General features: G+C 41.5%; 1 protein-coding gene across 7 annotated transcripts in view; it reads left to right on the forward strand.

Moving 5' to 3' along the window:
* LOC117269069 (myocardin-related transcription factor A-like) overlaps positions 1-21,845 on the forward strand; it is a 71,343-nt gene that overhangs the window by 42,385 nt on the left and 7,113 nt on the right. For 6 of the 7 annotated variants that reach the window (XM_033645910.2, XM_033645911.2, XM_078161190.1 and 3 more), the window contains 11 exons: positions 4,764-4,819; positions 7,079-7,154; positions 7,280-7,441; positions 13,576-13,736; positions 14,636-14,740; positions 16,447-16,515; positions 16,616-16,800; positions 16,940-17,126; positions 17,497-17,758; positions 17,989-18,146; positions 20,739-21,797. In XM_033645910.2, coding sequence (XP_033501801.2) covers positions 4,764-4,819; positions 7,079-7,154; positions 7,280-7,441; positions 13,576-13,736; positions 14,636-14,740; positions 16,447-16,515; positions 16,616-16,800; positions 16,940-17,126; positions 17,497-17,758; positions 17,989-18,146; positions 20,739-21,797 — 2,480 coding nt within the window. The remainder of the gene's footprint in view (positions 1-4,763; positions 4,820-7,078; positions 7,155-7,279; positions 7,442-13,575; positions 13,737-14,635; positions 14,741-16,446; positions 16,516-16,615; positions 16,801-16,939; positions 17,127-17,496; positions 17,759-17,988; positions 18,147-20,738; positions 21,798-21,845) is intronic. The other variant, XM_033645913.2, reaches the window with a different exon arrangement.

Consider the following 21,845-nt stretch of genomic DNA (forward strand, 5'->3'; position numbering starts at 1 on the left):
TGATTCTCTGTCTTCTCCCGATCTATTCCCATCCCTCCCACACCCATCCCTGCCTCCAAAACCTCATTTTGTGCTCATCCGTCCATCCGTCCCTCCATCCCACCGCTCATTTTCCATGTAAGTGACTGACAGGCAGGTTCAAAACCCCGTGTGGATGGGTGAGAGGTCTAAGAGGGTTGATGTCCCCGGGGTGTGCAAGAGTGAGTGTGTACCAGCAGTGTGACAATGCTCAGCGACGTGAACTCAGGCTTGAGAAGGTACCAGCAGTCTTGCCCCAGGGTTGCTAATCTAGTCAACACCACTCGTGTGTGTGTGTGCGTGTGTGTGCACGGTGAAGTCAGAAAGTATTAGGACAGCGACACATTTTCTGTTGTGTTAGCTCCGACACATTGGATTTGAAATGAAACCGTGACGATGAAATAAAAGTGATGACTTTATTTTAAGGGTGTTTACTTCCATACATGTGATTTCTTCCTTGGTCAGCCATGAGCTGTGGCCATTTGTGACTGACTTGGCACATAAAGTCGCAAATGCTGTTTGGCTATTAAACACTTCTTGGCTGCTTTGTCTCTATGTTAGAAATAAAGAGAGGACGACTTTATTGTCCTAAAGTTGTGGAACTGTGATACAAAAGGCCGCTTATCATACATTGTCCACCCAATATGGATGTGCAGACCCTCATTAACCTCTCAGTCACTGGTTCATTTCAGTTCCAGCATGCAGATGGAGACGGAACAATGAAAAAACATTTGACTGTACTCAGCAGTGTGCACATCCTGTATGTTTGTTTGTTCAGCACTCTGAGATAGCTTGCTTTTGTTGACCGGTACTTTCAATTATCATTTTATCTGCATGCATAAATATGCAACATTATGATAACAAAAAGGGTTGGACGTACATGTAACTACATAAAATTCATCCCTTACCGTAAGAATGGTTCACAGGGGCTATTGATAGGAGTAGGAACCACAGACACCCCATGATATGATGATTTTTAAGTCACGATATAATATTATTGGGATTTAAATGTTGCTAATGATAACATATATTGCAGTTTATTTTTTGTACGCTCTTTCAACTGCCAACTATGTCCCCAAAGTAGAACTGCTACCATGTGTTTTTATCTAAGAAACCTTTTTGTGTTCATCTCACTTCAGTCATTTTTATTGCAGCTAAATGTATCTAGTGGACTGACAAAACAATACATTTTATCATACTAGTAGGCTACCAAAAGTTTACTTTATATTTGCTATATTAATGATTTACATAATTTTTAAGAAATGATAATTGTGTCCGTGTATTGATAAATTAATGCCACGCAGCTGATTTTATTAATCTACCAGGCTACTTAAAGTTTAACTTGTATTTGCAATGTTATAAATCCTAAATAAAAATAAATGATTGTAGATTATTTTCCCATCACTCCTAGCTATTATGATGCTTTGTTTTCTCTTTGCTATGAAGAATGATTAAGCTTGTCAGGGGCATGGATGGTATTCAAAGAAAGCACAAAAACAAGGCAACTAAAGGCACTTTAAATTTAAGTGTATGTATAAGACTTAAGGCACTTGACCCAATGCTGATCATCTCCATCTTGCAGTCGGATCTTTAAATTTTTCCGTGCCCTGTCTCCGCCCTCGCCCCCCGCCTGTGTTCTACTGTAAAATCACTGGCTCTACACGGAAAGGTCAGCGTCAAACGGGGTCGAAGTTCAACAAAATTGAACTTTCGGCATTGCGTCAAAACGCCGGTGAAGCCCACAACGCGACGCCCAAGTCGAAAAGTACCTTGATGGCATCATTAACGCCAGCTTCCATAGGAAAACAATGGCACAGTGGGCATCAAGAGATTTTTAGCGCTGGGCATGTGTGTTTTGAATCGCATACTTTTTTTTCTCACTTTTAGTAGGTACTGCAGCTGCCCTTAAAAAGTACATACTGTTGCATGCAGTATGCACACAATCGGGACATACTACTGTCTCATAACATTACACCCTGAACTTTGACCCTCTTGCTTTTATATCCGTTACCTTGGAGGAAAAACAAATGCCACTCACAGTTCGCCACAGATGGAGATCGACCCGCAAAAGCTCTGCTGTTGTTACTTTGCAATGTGTGTAGTTCAAAGTTATAACTGCACAGATTGTGTGTCAGAACATATGATATTTGTGACAGTGAATATACATCTGCAGTTTTCTGTCACTGTTATTTTCATAGTTATGTCCTCTTGTTGTTTGTAATATTTATGATTATTTTGTTCACTTAAACAATCAATATTCCTGTTATTACTGTTCGACTGGTCATCAGTTGCTTGGATGCGCTGTCAACTGTCATTGTGCCTTCTGACAGCTGTCAAACAGCTGTCACACTGACATCTGTTTGTGGCTCAGTTGATTTGACATATTTTCCACTGTGCAGAGGATTGTGGGTCAGAACAGCCAGAAAACTTTGCTGGCTTACATACTGCAAAATCGGACCAGATGTATTTTTGGCACACTGCATTTGACATGCTATGTATTAGGACATACTATATCTTTTTCTGGCACACTGGTAATACTGGTATTGGAACACACTGTTGCCTAACGCCTCATTTCCTCACAGTTTTGTTTTGTGTCTGTAATTCCTTATAGTGCACGGAGGAGGCCCCCTAGTGTTCAGCGCACGGAAATCTCTTTATGGAAAGATAGAAACGGCACCGCATTTTTTATTTTTTGTGTTTTTTGCAGTCAAGTCGAATATGAGTGTAGAGTGTTATCGAGACAATAATAGAACCAACTAGAAAAGCACTCAGAGAGTGCAGACCTCCACCAAGTAGGTGATATCCCCCCCCCCCCCCCCCCATCAGATTTTGCAGCCTGCATCACGATTAGGTTATTTGCATCACTATCATGATTAGGTTATATATGCCGTCACCATGGAGACCCTGTGGTGTATTTATTTCGTTGTTTTTTTTGTACCAACACAGAATATAATATGTTTTTTTGTATTTTTCACTTTCTTTTTTTTCAGCACAGAACATTAATTTCAACTTTAGAATTACAACAATATTTAGCAAGTAGAACAAGACGTGCTTTCCGGCCACCAGATGGCGCTATTTTCACCATCTTTAGAAAGTGGAATTGCTGCTGAGGCTGTCAGACGATAGACTTTATTTATTATTTTATCCACTTTGCTTCAACCGATCACCACCAAAATGTTATCATCTGTTCCTTGTCCCATTATCCACCTTTCCTGAAAATTTAATCAAAATCCGTTCATAACGTTTTGAGTTATTTTGCAGACAAACAGACCAACGCCAGCGAAAACATAACCTCCTTGGCAGAGGTAATAATGCATGATGGTGACTAAGTAATGAAATTACCCTGCAGTGATTGCAGCCAGTTTGTGAAGTATTTTTCTTAAAGACGTACTGTATGAACCACTATGCATGCGCTATATGTTACACAGCTAGCATGATACCAGTGTTAGCTAAATATACAGTCACACGTTTCACCAAAAAAAGTACATATGAAGCTGTATTGCATACATTAATTGAATGAAATAGCCTGTGCGTTACTAGTTTTTATGCTAACTTCCTGTGGCACACAGTGCAAACAGTATGTCCTAAATTTGCCGCAGAAATTCAAGGTGTAGTTACGGTAAATTCCAGACTGAAAAACACGCCAAACAAAACAAAAAACAGAAGAATTATTTGCAAAGATTGCCGTGGTTCTTATAAGAATGAATAGACTTTTGCATGCATACACAGAGCTACGTGGAAACGATGTGTTTGAGACAGTGAGATCTTGTAGCCCTTCACCTAACCACAAAGTGTGGTGAAAAGGACCAAATCCTGATTTACACCAGCAATTAATCTATGTTCAATACCTTAACTTTTTACTTATTCAACACTGCCTCCTATCTATTATCGTATAGCCTTTTCCTCATAGGTGCCTATGATTGGTCAACAAATAAAAACTTGCCCTGTATAAAAGCTTTAATGTACAGTTCCGCAGTGCTCACTTGTGTCATTAAGCAGATCAAATCTTAAATGTTAATAAAATGCATGTCCTTGAAATGTATCCCACTTGTCTGGCCTTTACACTCATGCTCAAGTTGTGAACTACTTAGTAATCTGCCTGCATATGTATTCTTACATCCAATTTAACATTATTTAATAGTTTGAGGTTTGGATTCTTGTTTTAGCAGCAAAATCATAATGCCTGCACTGATATGCTGCATTTAAGTCAGCATTTTGGTGTCATCACAGCCCTTTAGGCTTTTAGGTGTCTAGCACCACTAATCCCTGGGTTTTTGCATAATCATGGGCCTACAGCAAGTCTTGCTTGAGTCATTTGTGAATGCTGAACAGATTCCATAAATTCCACTGCTGTAAAGAGGCTCGTTGGACTGGAACTCTCAGAGTCCATCCCATTACATGTCTCCCTTTACCTGTTAATGGGACCGCTGCCCAGGCTATTATGCATTTTGTTCTGTCATGGCACATAAATAAGTAAGTCTGTACAGCCGGACCTGGCATTTATTACGCTGACGTGGCGCTCAGAATGTGAGAAAGGGAAAGCTTTGGCAATATAAGGGCCATAATCGTCACCATCAGTAAACCTATTCAAACTGAACTGGAGCTGAACTGTAGAAGCAAAGAGCCTTGCAAAGCCATTTTGCTCTCCATTTCCCCTCAGTGACATGAATGTACATACTGCCATGTTAATGTCCTCTCTCTCTTTCTCTCCACTTTTGCTCTGCTCTCACTCTTTATTCTTCAAGCTCTGAAAAGTTCAGCTTCCTTCCACGAACAGAGACGGAGCTTGGAACGAGCCCGGGTGAGTTTGCCTCCCTCACATCAATCACTGGAGTCAAAACTGGCCTGTTTCAAGCACACATTCAGTCTCTCTCTGCTTTGTAGCATCTGACATCATTACAGCAGCTCTTGAATAACAATGTAATACAGAAGGGCTGGAAATGACAAATAAGTGCTGAGATAAGGCCATCTGCACAGAAAATGTATATTTTAAGTAAGGTGCAGTGTCAGTGATTCCCAATAAGGGGTACATGTTCTCCAGGGTATGTGTGCAGTTTCCAGGGGTTTTGTGGAAAGATTTTGGAGTAGCTCAATTTCTTAAATAAATAAATAATAGAAAATCTGAATTGTATAAAAAGCCACATATAGCCACATATTGAGTCGGAGTAAACACCTGAACACCATGTTGAGCTTGTGTGAAAACCAAATGAGCAGAGAAGTCTAAATAGTTAGCTAGAAGTAATGTTAATGTTTGAACTAGTTGGCTAAAAGAAATGATAAATGTTTGAAATACTTAGGTAAAAGAAATGAATAAATGTTTGAAAGAGTTAGCTACAAGTAACGCCAATGTTTGAAAGAGTTAGCTACAACTAATGCTAATGTTTGAACTAGTTGGCTAAAAGTAGTAGATACATGTTTAAAATTAAAAAGTAATGGATAAATGTTTGAAATAGTTAGCTAAAGTAATGCTAATATATGAAATTGCTACAACTAATGCTAATGTTTGAAATAGTTTGCTAAAAGTAATGCAAATATTCAAAATAGTTAGCTACAACTAACGATAATGTTTAAAATAGTTAAACGTAATGCTAATGTTTGAAATAGTTAGCTAAAGGTAATGCAAGTGTTTGAATTAGTTGGCTAAAAGAAGTAGATAAACGTTTAAAATAGTTAAAGATAATGGATAAATGTATTAGTTAGCTAGGAGTACTACGTTTGAAATAATTAGCTAAAAGTAATGCCAATGTTTGAAACAGTTAGCTAAAAGTAATGTAAAAAATAATTGGCTAAAAGTAATGCTAACATTTGAAATGGTTAGCAAAAAGAAATGGAGAAATGTTTAACATAGTAAGCTAAAAGTAATGCTAATGTTTGAAATAGTCGGCCAAAAGTAGTGGGTAAATGTTGGACATAATTTAAAATAATGGATAAATGTGAGATAGTGAGCTAAAAGTAATGGGTAATGTTTTAACTAAACAGGAAAAACAACGGATAAAGTTAGCTGAAAGTAATACTTGGCTAAAAGTAGTGAATAAATGTTTGAAATAGTTAAAACTAATGGATAATGTTTTAAATAGTGAGCTAAAAGTAATGGGTAATGCTTGCTCGAAGTAATAGTTAAAATAGTAAGTATTGGCTACACAGAGAGTTGGCTAAATGTAATGGATAAACAGTAGTTAGCAACTGATCAGCTAAATGAAACTAACTGTTTATAAAACACTATATTTAATAGATAATTAATAGATAGCGAAAATAAATGGACAAACATAAACCATTAAAAAATAGCAAAAACGAAATTAAACCTAAATAAATAAACTGAAATGTTCCCAGTATTTTATGTTCCCCAGCTCATCATCCTCTCAATATGACACATTAACACCTTTCAGTGGCTTTTAGAGCCTGCTGATGTTATACTCATTAAAACCTGTGCCCTAAAATTTGTGGCTTAGACAGTTTTCTTGACTTTAGATGATGAGTGCGTTTACATGGACATGAATAATCTGTTTATGACTGGGTTTTTTGGAGTATCCTGTAAACACCATACTCTGTTTATGAGAAACCCGAATATGCTAGCTGGAGTATTCTTAAAGAAACAGGAATGTATACGGGGAATATGAATAACCCGGATCCTCTGTGATCATATAAACACCATAACCGTAACCTTAAAAATGGGTTATTTATGTCCTTGCAATGGCACTCATTGATATCATCAATGGCCTTAATCTCTGACGATATTAGTTTATATATCAAGAGACATACGGAACATTAATATTTGTAAATCTTTAAATAATTAGGAAGACAGATGTAAAGTGTGTCTTATGTGTTATATTATGGTTATATAGAGCTGGGGAACATAGGAGCTTGGAAATAAATGTCGGTGTCAATTAAAAGGTACCTGGTAACAATGATTGCAGAAGAGGAAAACTAAGTTTGAACTAAAGAAGTTCTGGGCTGATGAAATGTTGGTGAGAGTGTTTTGAGTTATGGAAAAAAATATAATCATATTTTATAAATCCATAAGTGAATCACAGTCTCATTTTTTTCCTTTTTCCTCCTCCAGACCGAGGACTATCTCAAGAGGAAGATCAGAAGTCGACCGCAGCGCTCTGAACTAATCAGGATGCACATCCTGGAGGGTGAGTGCCACATAGACCCTCCTGTCTGTCTGGACCCTGGGCTAATCTGACAAATAACTTCTGAAGATCCGAGCACACTGGCAGAATTTTTTTTTAAAAGTTGTTTGGTTTCTGCGTGCTTCCAGAGACATCAGCAGAGCCGTCACTTCAGGCCAAGCAGCTGCAACTAAAGAGAGCTCGCCTTGCCGACGATTTGAACGATAAGATCTCCCACCGGCCGGGGCCCATGGAGCTGATCCACAAAAACATCCTGCCTGTTCACTCCAGCATTAAACAGGCCATCATAGGTGAGCCGGGCCAGCTGTCAGATGGATTTTAAATGACATATGGAATCCTTCCAAGACAATTCAGTGTTTCTGCAATTATTTTTCCCCAAATTAACTGTTTGTTGGACTGTGGCCATCTTCAGCTGGACTAATTAACTCCTCTCACAGTCACCTCTGACTAGTGGAGCCAACTATAAGCTTGAATTAAGCATTGAATCATTTATGTGTGACAACCTTACCTTTCACACCAGTAAAACCAACTATGAAGCAGAGACAAGGCCCAGTAAAATGGACAGATAGTATAGAGGCAGGTTTCAGGCTGGGTGTAAAAGTTCTCCTATTAGCTATAACAACTTTATAAGCCTTTATGTCACAGTGGCTCCACATCTCTCCGCTTCTTTTCTTGTTTCTTTTTTGCCCCCTAGCGGAAATAAACTACTAAATACACCTTTAAATAGAAAATGCCCTGCATATATGTGGAGGAGGGAGGTGTGATATAAATGTAAAGGTGCAATATATCACAGCACACCCACAGTTTAAGGCTCCTGACAGGATGTCCCTCCTGGTCCCCTCCTCCAGCTGTCATGAACACACTGATGCGTCCTCTCAGATGCCTCAGCTGTGCTCGCCACTCACACACACAGGCACTGGCACACACACAGATGCCTGGCGACACACACTTAATAAACAATATACGTTTCCCTCTGATATATATACACAAAAACTATGTTACACACAAACTCCCCCACCTGAGTATTCATGCCTCAAAAGCCACAAATGTTAAAGGGGCAGTTCACCCCAAAACCTCAAAATACATATTTTTCCTCGTACCCATAGTGTTATTTTTTTAATCTAGATTATATTGGTGTGAGCTGCTGAGAGTTAGAGGTATTGGCCGTAGAGATGTCTGCCTTCTCACCAGTATAATGAAACTAGATGGCACTCAGCTTGTGGTGCTCAAAGCGCCAAAAAAATCCATTTTAAAAATTCAACAGCAATGTCTCTTTCCAGAAATCATGACCTGGTTACTCAAGATAATCCACAGACCTTGTTGTGAGCAGTTTCATGCAGGAACTATTTCTTTCTACAGAACTACAATCGCCAACCGCATCACCGCGAAGGAAGGAAGCATGCGTCTACCACTAGCTCACCTAGCACCACTGAGCTAGCCAACGTTACAGCTCTGCCAAGGGGGATGCCAGTAATGTTTACATCTCGTGCTGTTATGAGCATGAGCCGCTCATCAATGAGTAGATGCACACCTCCTTCTGCGCAGTCATACGGTTGGAAAGAGACATTGCTGTTGAGTTTTTCAGTTGTATTTTTTGGGTGCCATCTAGTTCCATTATATTCAAGAGAAGGCATCGTCTCTTCGGCTGATATCTCCAACACTCGGCAACTCAAAACCAAAGCAATCTAGATTAATAAAAAGCACTACAAGTACGAGGAATCAAGAGACAAGGGACAATCCTGGCAGAGATCAACACCCACTGAGAACGTGTTTGACTTTGTGTTGACTAGCTCTCACTTTAGTTATGCAAGGACCCGTATTCCCGCAGTTCCCCCACAAGAATCCCCTCAGGTCGCAGTCATAAGCCTTCTCCATGTCCACAAAGCACATGTAGACTGCACGGGCAAACTCCCACGACCCCTGCAGCCGCCCTGCAAGGGTAAAGAGTTCATCCACTGTCCCGCAACCAGGACGGAATCCGCACTGCTCCTCCTGAATTTGAGGTTCAACAATCGGTCAGAGCCTCTTCCCAGCACCCTGGAATACTTTACCAGGTTGGCTGAGCAGTGTGATACCCCTATAATTGGAGCACCCTTTCCAATCCCTCTGTTGAGTTTCTCAAAATGTATTTTTGGCGCTTTGAGCACCACAAGCTGAGTGCCAGCTAGTTCCATTATATTCAAGAGAAGGCATCGTCTTCTGAGGTCGATATCTCCAACACTTGGCAACTCAAAACCAAAGTAATCTAGATTGTCTCTGAGACAAGGGACAATCCTGGCAGAGATCAACACCCCCTGAGAACGTGTTTGACTTTGTGTTGACTAGCTCTCACTTTAGTTATGCAAGAACCCGTATTCCCGCAGTTCCCCCACAAGAATCCCCTCAGGTCGCAGTCATAAGCCTTCTCCATGTCCACAAAGCACATGTAGACTGCACGGGCAAACTCCCACGACCCCTGCAGCCGCCCTGCAAGGGTAAAGAGTTCATCCACTGTTCCAGGACCAGGACAGAATCCGCATTGCTTTTCCTGAATTTGAGGTTCGACAATCGGTCAGAGCCTCTTCCCAGCACCCTGGAATACTTTACCAGGTTGGCTGAGCAGTGTGATACCCCTGTAATTGGAGCACACTGTCCAATCCCCCTGTTGAGTTTTTCAAAATGTATTTTTGGCGCTTTGAGCACCACAAGCTGAGTGCCAGCTAGTTCCATTATATTCAAGAGAAGGCAGTGTCTCTATGGCAAATATCTCCAACATTGGGCAACTCACACCAAAACAATCAAGACTGATAAGTAGCACTACAGGTAAGAGGAAAAATATGTAACTGTCCCTTGTATCTAGGATATAGTAAATCATGTATGCGCGCCCCCCCCCCCCCCCCCCCCCCCCATCCCTGCTTGACAGCCAGAAAGTAAAAACTCTTCCCTCTCTGTTGTCAGCTTTAAATGGCCACAATGTCTGTTAATAAAACCCATTATCTATTATTATGAGAATCACATTCTAATTGAAGAGTTAGGACTTTAAATGAAAGACTCTGATTTTAATCAGTTGCAGTTTGGGCACAGTGACAGATATAATAACCCCAATTTCACCCTTTTCCATTTTGGCATCAACAACAAAAGAAACAAAGGAGCAGTACTGTCTCGCTTTTATTGTATATCTTTAGTCCGCTGCTGTCAGACGTTGGATGATGAGATCAGAGACGGTGGGTCCAGCAGCTGCTTGATTGATGTATGGAGGAAGGGACGCTGAGATTCAATAACGTGCAGTGTCAGTGGATTATCCGTCTCTGTCACCGCCACACAATAAACACAATTGCATTGCTCCCACTTACTGCAGGAGCGCTGGGAACGCAAGAGTTACACAGAGTTGACATGCAAAGATACAAACATGCAAAGCACGACGCACAGATACACACAGGCACAGCGCAGCAGTAGGGAAGTCATCACGTTATTGGATCAGAGGGTATTAAATCAGCCCCATGTTGTCTTTTCATCATTGCCTGCTGATGTGAAATTAATGACCAGCAGTGTATTTTACATAACTGTCTGCTGCAGCCCACAGCAGCTCCTGTAATTAAATAACACACATCCACCAGCAAAAGAAAAGTCTCTATTCTTGTCTAGCGCATCAAACCAGGTACCTTTATACATGAAATCCCTGTAAAGACTCAAAGTCTGTATAATAATGAAATGATGATGTGTGATAACCCTGAGGGAAGAATTAGCAGGAGGACCACGACTTGGATCTATTCCTTTGCTGGAGGACATTTCAACCTGATGCTGAGGCTGATATGAAAACATTCGTCCTTTGGTGGACACATTTTCATGCTGTTTGTTTTTTTGCTTTCGCATTGGTGACAGCCCTGGACAGAGGCATCATGTTTTTGGATTGTTCGTCCCATTTTAGATATCTCAAGAACACCTTGAGGGAATCACTTCAAATTTGGCACAAACATCCACTTTGAATGAAGGATTAAGTTACTAGAATTTGGTTGTCAAATTCAAGGTCACTGTGATCTCACATTCCTCTCATTCTCGTGAATGCAATATTTCAAAACACCATGAAGAAACTTGGCACAAACGTCAACTTGAACTCAAGAATAAACTGATTAGATTTTAGTCGTTACGGGGCGTCGGTGGCTTAGTGGTAGAGCAGGCGCCCCATGTACAAGGCTGTTGCCGCAGCGGCTGTCTCTCCCTCTCTCTCTCCCCCTTTCACACTTCACTATCCTATCGATTAAAGGCAAAAAATGCCCATAAAAACCTTTATGACCTGACCTTTAACGACTAAAATCTTTTTTTTTTTTCTTTTTTTAAAGATAAAAAAAAAAAAAAGATTTTAGTCGTTAAAGGTCAGTGTGACCTCGTCTGTCTTATTCTCATAGATGTGATAGCTCAAGAACACCTTGGGGGGATATATTCAAATTTGGCACAGTCAGGATGAACTGATTTGTTTTTGGTGGTGCTAGGTCAAGGTCACTGTGACCTCGTATCTGACTTATTCTTGTGAATGCCGTGTTTCAAAGATACCTTGAGGGAATTACCTCAAATTTAGCACAAATGTCCATTTTGAGTCAAGGATGAACTGATTAGATTTTGTGACCTTGCATTTTTCACATTCTTGTGATCGCAATATCCAAACAACACCTTGAGGGAATTACTTCAAGTTTGGCACAAACATCCACTTGAACTCAAGAATGAACTGATTCAATTTTGGTTGTCAAAAGTCAAGGGCCCTGTAACCTCAATGGTCTCAATCTCATGAATGCAATATCTCTATAACACTTTGAGTTTTTTGTTGTTGTTTTTTTCTCAAATTTGGCACATCTACATGGACTTAAGGATGAACAGATTAGATTTTGGTGGTCAAAGGTCAAGGTCACTGTGACCCTGAATTTTTCACATTCTTGTGATCACAATATCCAAACAACAACTTGAGGGAATTACTTCAAGTTTGGCACAAACATCCACTTGAACTCAAGAATGAACTGATTCAATTTTGGTGGTCAAAGGTCAAGGTCACTGTGACCTTGTGTCTGTCTCATTCTTGTGAACGCCATTTCTCAAAGGTACCTTGAGGGAATTACTTTCAATTTGGCACAAACATCCACTTTGAGTCAAGGATTAACTGATTAGAATTTGGTCATCAGGTCAAGGTCACTGTGACCTCGCATTCCTCTTATTCTTGTGAATGCAATATTTCAAGAACACCTTATGGGAATTTTTCCAAAGTTGCACAAACGTCCACTTGGACTTTAGGATGAACTGATTAGATCTGGGTGGTCAGATGTCAAGGTCATTGTGACCTTGTGTCTGTCTCATTCTTGTGAATGCCATATCTCAAGAATACCTTGAGAGAATTACCTCAAATTTAGCACAAATGTCCACTTTGAGTCAAGGATGAACTGATTAGATTTTGGTGGTCAAAGGTCACTGTGACCTGTCTCATTATCGTGAAAGTGATATCTCAAGAATAGAATTTCCCCATGTTAAAATGCCCAACTTTACAGCAAAAATAAACATACTTATAGCCTGGTACAAAAAAACGATTTAGGTCTCTATAGCTAATTTCAGCAGGGGGGTTTACATAACTTTCCTTTTTACAGTTTATTTAGGCCCAGAGTTACACATAATGAAGTATGAAGAGTTGCTACAGTCTATGAGTCCGATCCACCCTTCGCTCCTACACACCTCTAACCTAACATACTTTGCCTGATGTATGTTTTATATTGTTCAGCTGCACTTATTTGTAGCCTGAAAAACATTTTGTAAAAAGAATATCATTAGTCGCCCAGAAGGCTGTGCATAAACAGGAGGAGCCCTCACATAAACAGTTAATGCATTCGTAGCACAACTTACGCAACCGATCCTTCAGAATTCTCAGCATATCGTCATCCCTTAGAGAGACACCATCTGTCACATAAAAACCAGTGTGAATGAGGTGGCCGGCCTTATCTGGCTGCACTGAAAGTGAACTTAGATGAATGAAAACTATCACTGGGATAAGCTTGACTCATCCTGGCCACACTGTGAACGGATGAAACTGTTTGGGGTTTTTTTTTTCAGTTAAGATATCTAAAACTGGCAGAGAGGACAAGCGTTTAGGTTACTCTGCAGCCACCGTCACATAAATGCACTGGCTGACATTTCTAGAGCAGACATCGGAGAAGGAGCTTGTTTTTTTTGTACAGTTTAATAGGCCTTGATGTGCACATGCAGTGACGTGTTTGCTGATACTCGTAGAGGACATGCTGATGATCATTTTGGCTGACTTTAGGTGATAAAAGCCTGCTGTCATTGTAGAGATATACACAAGCAAGTCAGACACACGGGTTGCAGATATAGCTGCTTGTGTGAAAAATACCAGTTTCATTTATGTTTCCATGTCTTCAATTCGTCTTCTCTCCTGTCCTCTCCCACTCAGAGTTTCCGAAGGCTCCATGTGATAACTCGTCATGTGATGAGGACAGCAATTACAGTCTGTCTCCAGAGCAGCCGGTGAGCCAGGAGTCTCCTTTGGGCCTGTTACCTCCGCCTTCTCCTCCAGAGACGCTGGCTGGGAGCAGCATCCCATCTCCAACACAGGTAATGGTGACTGACATGTTGTGTGTCAGAGATGCACGATTATAAAACATAAGGCAAATTCCTTTAGAGTAGCAAACTTTAATGTACCATTGTAATGTCATCTCACTGGTGAGGTCTGTTTACAGTTAAATTTCCATCTGTCAGTTAATCTTAATTGCTATATCGTAGGCAACTGGACTTGCTTGAGTGTCTTGAAGATGTTTCACCTCTCATCAAAGAGATGTCTTCAGTTCTGATCTGAAATGTCTTCGAGTTTTTTCAAAACTTTAGTTGTAAAATAGTCTTGAAAGTATAGGCAATGCAACAATACACTGACACAAGATTTTTGATTTATCTTCAGTAGACTATTATAAGTTAATAAATTGGCCTTTGCAGATTTATCGGTCTAGCTCTCGGTCACTGGTTCCCAACCTGGGGGCCCCGACTCTCACTAGAGGTCACCACTGAGAGTGAAGGCTCTCTGCTAACGACAACCAAAGAGCTAACACAATGATGCACAGGCGTGAGGAAAAAGGAAACACTGAATGTGTCCAAAAATAAACCTTTTAAGTATGTATGATTGTTAGAAATAAAAATAATAAATAATACAAATGGAAAAACATATAAAAAGTTTCCGCAAATCTCTGATGCAATATTCACAGAAAATAACCTGTTCAAAATGCATTCAAATTATTAGTTTTACCCAAACTTTACCCAACTGTTACGTTTATCAGTTGGTCTGTACTGTTATTGTTAATGCTTTGAATATAATATGAAATATCCATAAGAAAAATATCACTCAGTCAGGGGTCGTCAGTTTACTCAATACCTAAGATAGAAAAACTGGAACCACTGCCTGAGGTAAAGCTACAGTGCAGCCATCAGTGATTAATTTTGCTCATTTCCATCTTATCAATCAGGTGTCTCCACCTACTCCTTCTTTCACACCAATCTCTGGATCCTCCCCCTTATTTAAGCTGACCAATGGGACGGGAGTATCATCTGCCCAGAGGACACTGATAAAGGTAAGTGACATCAGTCAACACAGACCAAAAAATAAGTGTCATATAATCTGTGGGAAAAAGTGCTAACTGTGTTTTGATTTAAAGCTGCTCTTATCAATATTTTAAGATTAACAATGGATCAGATGACTGTGTTTAATGAGACAGCGGTCTCTCATTAATCACGGGTATCCAATACAGAACATGAACAGAAAATTATCACCTGTCTCTGCAGTTCACCAGCTCTACAGACCATTGTACCATCTTTCAGCTCGTTGTTTTGGTTTTAAAGTCAGTGTGTTTCCAGCAGCAGATAGCTATTTTCAACAAAAACAGTTTCACTTAAGTTAAAACAGAAATGTAAACTTAGACTAGTCAACTACTCTTACATAAATCATCATGTGGCTCTCTTTTTTTCGCGACTGTCTATCTTTTATTCCTCTCAATGTAGCTCCGTGGCCCTCCACCCAGCTCTTCCTTTTCATGTTATGTCTGACTTATCAATGTCATTTCTGTTTGTCATTGATACTGCTGTATTCTGTTCCCGGGGGGTCTTTGCTGCTGCTCTCCCTGCCGTGGGCTTTCCATGTAGGCGCATGGAAGGGCAGGGAGATTTGCCCTTTCTGCCTCAGGATTTCTTAGTTTACGCGTGGAAGGGCAGGGAGGTGTGCTGTCTCTGCCTCAGGCTTTCCATGTAGGCACGTGGAAGGGCAGAGAGTTTTAAGTGCAACACACACCGCGTCAAAACGCCTGCTTCCATTATATTCTATGAACAAACCCACACTGCTGCGACAAAAGCCTTTTATGTACATCTCGGCTGCCATAGTATCAACTCCGGTTTCAGCTTTCAAAGGGGTATCTGGATGCTTAACGTTATTAAGTTTTTCAAATTTTTAATAAGACGATTTTGATAAGAAACTCAGTTTTTCCTCTTCTTCTTCTGTTACTAGCAGTTGGCAACTGTTGGCGACTAGTGTAGGTACAGCCACCTAGTGGGCTGGGGTGGGAAATACACTTTAGTGTCGACGGTGCCTCTGCCAATATGTGTTGGGGGGCGGCACTTAGCAGCCACAGCGCCATGCCGGCGGCAGTGTGTGTTGCACTTTACTCTCTCCCCCTAAGGCTTTCTGCCTAGGCCCGAGGAAAAGCAGAGAGGCCCCGGAACAGAGCCATACCTCCAAATATAATACTGCAAATGGCAATAAAGTCTTCTTTGACTAAAGTGTTCCTGACTGAAATACATTTTACAATAATCAAATCGTATTTTACAGTAAATGCCCCTGAAATGTATAAATGCAAACACACTACAGCCGCAGCCATCTTGGTTGTTTTTGAAAATGCCTCAACAGCACTTTAATTTATTAAGCTAGCATCTCCAGCATGATGGCACACAAGCCAAAAGTGCAGAGGCTCCACAAGTTGTTAGTCATCATCTGAAACAAACCCGTATTAAATAAATGGTTGTGATTGGCCAAATTGGGGCAGGTCTATTGCAAATCTGTCTGACTGGAAGGGGGACCAGATCTGCCAGAGCAAATACAACATGAGTTCACACATACATCTGGTTCCCAGGGTAGCATCAACAGGCTTAGGAGCCAGGTGTTTCCCTCTGGTGTTAGTAGAGACCAAAGCAAAGCTACAAGGAGAGTGAATAATGAAGTTACATAGAATTATATTGTTGTATGAAAGTTTACAGTAAGCACTAACTGGCATCTTTCCATTTTTACCAGTCCCAGCCCAAACCAAGCTCCGACCGCTCCGCACAGAGACACAAAAAAACAAAGGACATCAAGCCAAAGGTAGATTTAAAACTAAACCTAAACCTCAGAGGAAACAAATGAGTCATAGCAGCAGCAATAAAACTATTATTTGCTGTGTTGTTGATGTGTCGCCTCCTAGATTAAAAAGTTAAAGTACCATCAGTACATCCCACCCGACCAGAAGGGAGATAAAGAGCCTCCTCCCCATCTGGACTCATCGTATGCCAAAATCCTCCAGCAGCAGCAGCTCTTCTTGCAGCTCCAGATCCTCAATCAGCAGCAGCAGCACTATAACTACCATGCCATCCTTCCGGCACCACCCAAGTATGTTTTTTTTTTGTCTATGGTCAAGCATGTGGTGTGTAGCAACACCTGGGGGAAACAGACTTCAAAACTGAGGAGCTGCTGTCTTGTGTAAAGGTGTTTAATTGTTCACAGACTGTCGAGATCACTTTCCTGATAGCTTTCTCTCCAACAGAGCTCAGACAGATCAGCAGCCACCTCCCTCTTCCTCCTCCAATTCCACAACCACCTCCTCCCCACCTCAACCTGTCGCTGCCCCCTCAACAGCCCCCTCTAACCCAGGCAGTCACAGCCGTCACACATCTGCAAAACCAGTGTGTCTGCCTCCAAACCTGGATGAAATGAAGGTTAGCTGCACAGCAACATTTAAATAAAACACCTGCATGACCCATATATTATGTCTCACCTACTCACAAGAGTGAAGAGCAACAGCTCTCTCTGCTGTCTCTGAGCTATGAGTCAATGGAGTAACTGGTGGATAGAAACTGGCATATGTAAAAGATTCTCTGTTAACAAAATTCTGTCCCAGAAAAGTGGCCTGCCAACTCCGAGCTGACAAAGAAAGGGACAGTGATGGATTATTCTGTCTTTTTGTTTTCCCTCTTCTTTTTCCCTTTGATCCATTTCAATTTTCCTCTGGTATTTATCCTCATCTCTTTGCTTTTCCTCATTCGTGTCCGTCAGTCTCAATTTCTTTGTTACTCCGTCTTCTGTCAGGTCGCGGAACTGAAGTCCGAGTTGAAGCTGCGCAGCTTGCCAGTCTCCGGCACCAAAAACGACCTCATTGAGAGGCTGAGGACCTACCAGGAGCTGAATGGAGGCAGCGACACTTCCTCCTCTTCGACAGCAGGGGGTACCACAGGGCCGGGGGCGGAAGGAGCAGGAAAATCCTCCAAATGTGCTGCAACCTCCAACAGCATCACATCACAAGAACAGCAACAGTTTCAGTATCAGTGCCATCAAACGTCTTCTGTGACCGGTCAGTCAAACAGAAAATGTATCTGTACTTCCTTAATCCCCTCTCCTCACAGAACTATGTGTTCAAGTGTTAAAAGATAAGGAAGACAGAAATTTAAATCTCCATTCAGAATGAACCCACAACCCACTTTTGGGCTGCGACCCATCAGTTGGGAACCACTGGTGTAAATAATGTATTGTGTTTGTATCGTCTGCCTAAAGTCACACAACCATTTCTCAACCTCTGAACAGCTGATGCAGGTAGCAGTGAGACCACTCCTCAGCAGCAGCTCCTGACCTGTAGCGGCAACATCTCCCCCCCAGTCGTCTCACTCGCCCCCTCTGACCGCTCACCAGGCGCCATGAGCCCAGAGGATACCAGCTTTAGGAGCGACCCCATGGGGGAAATGGTGTGAATTTTTCCTTCATTTTCAGGCTGGTGTTGTGGATTTGGAGCTAAATGTTGTGTCTGGGGCACGTCGTGTATTAATGACACTCGTTACCTGGAGAGGTTGGAAAAAGATATACGTTTCTTCCCTTTTCCAAAACCAAAATCAAACCCTGAAAAGTGTAGGGTTAGCTAGCTAGCTACTGAAGATATAGCCTACTGAATGTACACACATGCTGCTTTTGCTTTTTAATGATTATAACAGTGAAACAAAGAGCGACCCTGCTGTACAGGAACCAGTGAAGGGAAGCAGGGAAACTTTGCTCATATTCAACCAGCTGTGTGTCATCGCACTGTGTGCAGATGAATGCTGTTTGACTTCCCACAGAGATCCCTATCTGGCCGGCAGCAGAGGTCTGGGTGCTGGGGTGAAGCCAAACACTGTTCATGTGCACACACTGTGATGCCACACAGCTGGTTCAGTATCAGCAAAGTTTCCCTTTATAGTCATTGTCTTGTGTGGCGATCAGCAGTGATGTGGTGGTTCACTTTTACACTGTGATCTGGATTGGATTAACTTTAATAATCCCCAAGGGGAAACTGGATTGCCACCATGGCCAACATACAGTACAACAATAAGACATAGACAAAATATACATATACAATAACGTCACCTAGGAGTGCAGTGGTCCAATACAACAATAGCAAAATTACCTGAAAAAATAAATAAATAAATAAAGATTAAAAAGATTAAAAAGAGTACAAATGCAATTTAAAAGTGCAATGTACAAGGACTAGTATAGCAGCAAGACATGACATCAGCAATCCAGATTAAAAAGCCTGGTTGCTGCAGGAACAAAGGACTTCCTCAATCTTTCTGTGGAGCATCTGGGCAAAAGAAGCCGCTTACTTCTACCACTTCTAACAAAAGTGCTATGCAGGGGGTGATCATCCTGAGACAAGATAGCTCTAAGCTTCCTCCTAGTCCTCTGCTCTGTTATGACCTCCAGAGAAGCAGGGCTCATACCAATAACAGATCATGCCTTTCTAATAAGTTTGTTGATCCTGTTCCTGTCTTCCAATGTTAGGCTGCCACCCCAACAAACAACCGCATAAAAATAGCGTTTGAGTTCTTCCTCCAGTCCAGTTTACAGTCCACATGCACACCCCAATATTTATATGAGGATACAATCTCTACAGACTGTCCTTTAATCAGAATAGGAGTTGCTTCAGGAGAAACATGAAAGTGATCTGTAGCCTATAGTTCGGCTTTAGCTTCTAACTATCTTTGTCTTTTTAACCTGTTGTTGCTGCTGAGTCAGTTTGACATCCTGGATATATCCTTCAAACACAGACTGTAGACCCCTCTGTCTGCTTCTCTCTGACATCACTCTTTCATGTTTCTTCAGGGAGTGCAGTTAGTTACAGTGTGGGCTCCATGTTTACTCTAACAGCTTGTCTGACTATCACAAAGGGGCGGGGCTTGGCAAAATCAGTTTAGTAGAAATCTGGTTAAATTTCAAGAATATCTATATGAAGTAAAAGGTATGTTTAGATACATTTATTTACTTCAGTGTGTCAAAATAGTACGACAAAGATTTGCCCAAATCCTTAATTTATGATTAAACACCTGCAGCAACAATCCCATCAGCCTCCACTGTACTGTGCTTAGTGTTAATTAGCAACTGTTAGCATGCTAAAATGTTAAGTAAGATGATTAACATTATAAGTATTATACCTGCTACATAGCTCCAGCCTGGCTGTAGACTCTTATGGGGAAATTCACAAAAAATGGATTACAGCTGCCGATAGTACCGTGAACTGCACATCACTTTCAGCCACTCTGCCCCGTCTCAAGTTTCGATTCATAAAAGATATTGCACTAGGGATCTTAGAGCGCAAACACGCCCATAAAGTTTTGCAGCCTTTTTGCGTCTGACTGCAAAGTATAAATGTCGCCTCTGGGCAAAGAACACAGTAAACAGAATGATGGCAGAGAGAAAAAGAAAACTGAAATTTTCAGAGTTGCAGATCCTCAAAACTTCAAGCAAGGAATTTAAATGTTACAGAGAGAAAACATATTTGGGATTTAATATCCCGGTCTGTCTGTGCTGTTGGTATTTTCAAATGCACGCCGTCTTTTTTAGTTGGCACGATTTGAAACAAAAGATTAAAGAAAAAATATAATTCAGTGCTTCACTAGAAAGTCTTGGCATGAAACCATTTACATATTAACGTATGTGTTTATGTATAAATATCCTTTACATGACATGACAGACATGAATAATTCAACTGATTGCACAGAGGCTTGGCACCTTCCATTTGCATATAAAGGGTCCAGTTTTGCGGCAAATGAATGTATATTACCTCATTTAAATACATGCAAATAACAGTTTCACCAAGATGAGATTTGCGTGGTAGTGCAGTAAGGTGTTTTGAGAATCACACAGCTACCTACTTTCTCATTTGTGCAGATTTAACGGCTATAAGAGCCACGCAATCCTTTCGTGAATCTGCCCATTACTCTTGTTTACATACTAAGAACTGTGATTTTATAGTGTTTCCCTGTCAAGGCTTCCTACTGTATGTTTTTATTTCCTCTCTTTCTGTCTAGATGAATTCACCTCTCAGCCAGGTGAACCTTCAGCCATGTTCAGCTGCTCAGCTTCCAGCCAACATTAAAGAGGAGCCAAAGTGTTCCACCCCAGCACCCTGCCAGTTCTCTGTAAAGCCCGCCTCTCTGCAGAACCATCCCCTGGTCTCATCAGGTGCCCTCACCGCTACAGCCACAGCTCCAGCTCCAGCAGTGACCGTGGACAAAGACAGGATGCTGCAGCAGAAAGACGAGCAGATAGAGAAGCTGACCAGGATGCTGATGCAGAAACAGAGGCTGGTGGAGGTGCTGAGGTGGCAGCTGGAGCAAGGGAACAGAGGAGGAGCAGAGCCGCTAGTTCTTGTAAGAGTTAAACAAGAGCCTCCCGATAAGCCCGGTGTCCCTCTCTCAGCCCCCCCTCCTCCACAGTCATCTGTTTCATGTGAGATGGATGTTATCAAGGTAACTGTCAAACAGGAAGCCATGGAGGCAGAGGAAGGTGCATGTGAGTCAGCTATCCAATTACCAAACACTTGTGGATTACAGCAGTCCTCAACCCAAACGCAGAAGGCGCAGGAGCAGATTCGGCTCCATGTCAAGCCGCAGCAGACGAGCTCACAGACAAAACAACAGCATGTACGTCTGCAGCAAACCACTCTGCAACTGGCCCAGCAACAGGCCATACAGAAACTTTTGCTCCAGCAGCAGCAGCAGCAGCAGCAGCAGCAGACAATTCAGAACCAGAAGCAGACAATTCAGAACCGCGGTCAGACAGTGGAGAACCTGCAGAAACTTTCCCAGCAGAGGAAGAAGAAATCTCACAAACAGCAGCTCAAACAGCTCCAGCAACAACAGCAGCAACTGTTGCCGTCACAGCAACAGCACCAACAGTCAAAACAACATCACCAGCAGATGCAGCTGAAGCAACAGATTCTACTGAAGCAACAGAAGTCATTTTTACAACAGCAGCAGCAGACTAAACAACTGCAACAAATCCAGATACAGACCAAGATACATCTGAAGCAACAGCAGGTGCTGATACAGCAGAAACAGCAGGCGCAGCAGCAGCAGTCACCACAGGTCAGGAATGTTTTTGTTTAAGACTTTATTGTCAGATTGTCTCATTAT

Source organism: Epinephelus lanceolatus, chromosome 18 (genome assembly GCF_041903045.1).
Source record: "Epinephelus lanceolatus isolate andai-2023 chromosome 18, ASM4190304v1, whole genome shotgun sequence".
Classification (NCBI taxonomy): domain Eukaryota; kingdom Metazoa; phylum Chordata; class Actinopteri; order Perciformes; family Serranidae; genus Epinephelus; species Epinephelus lanceolatus.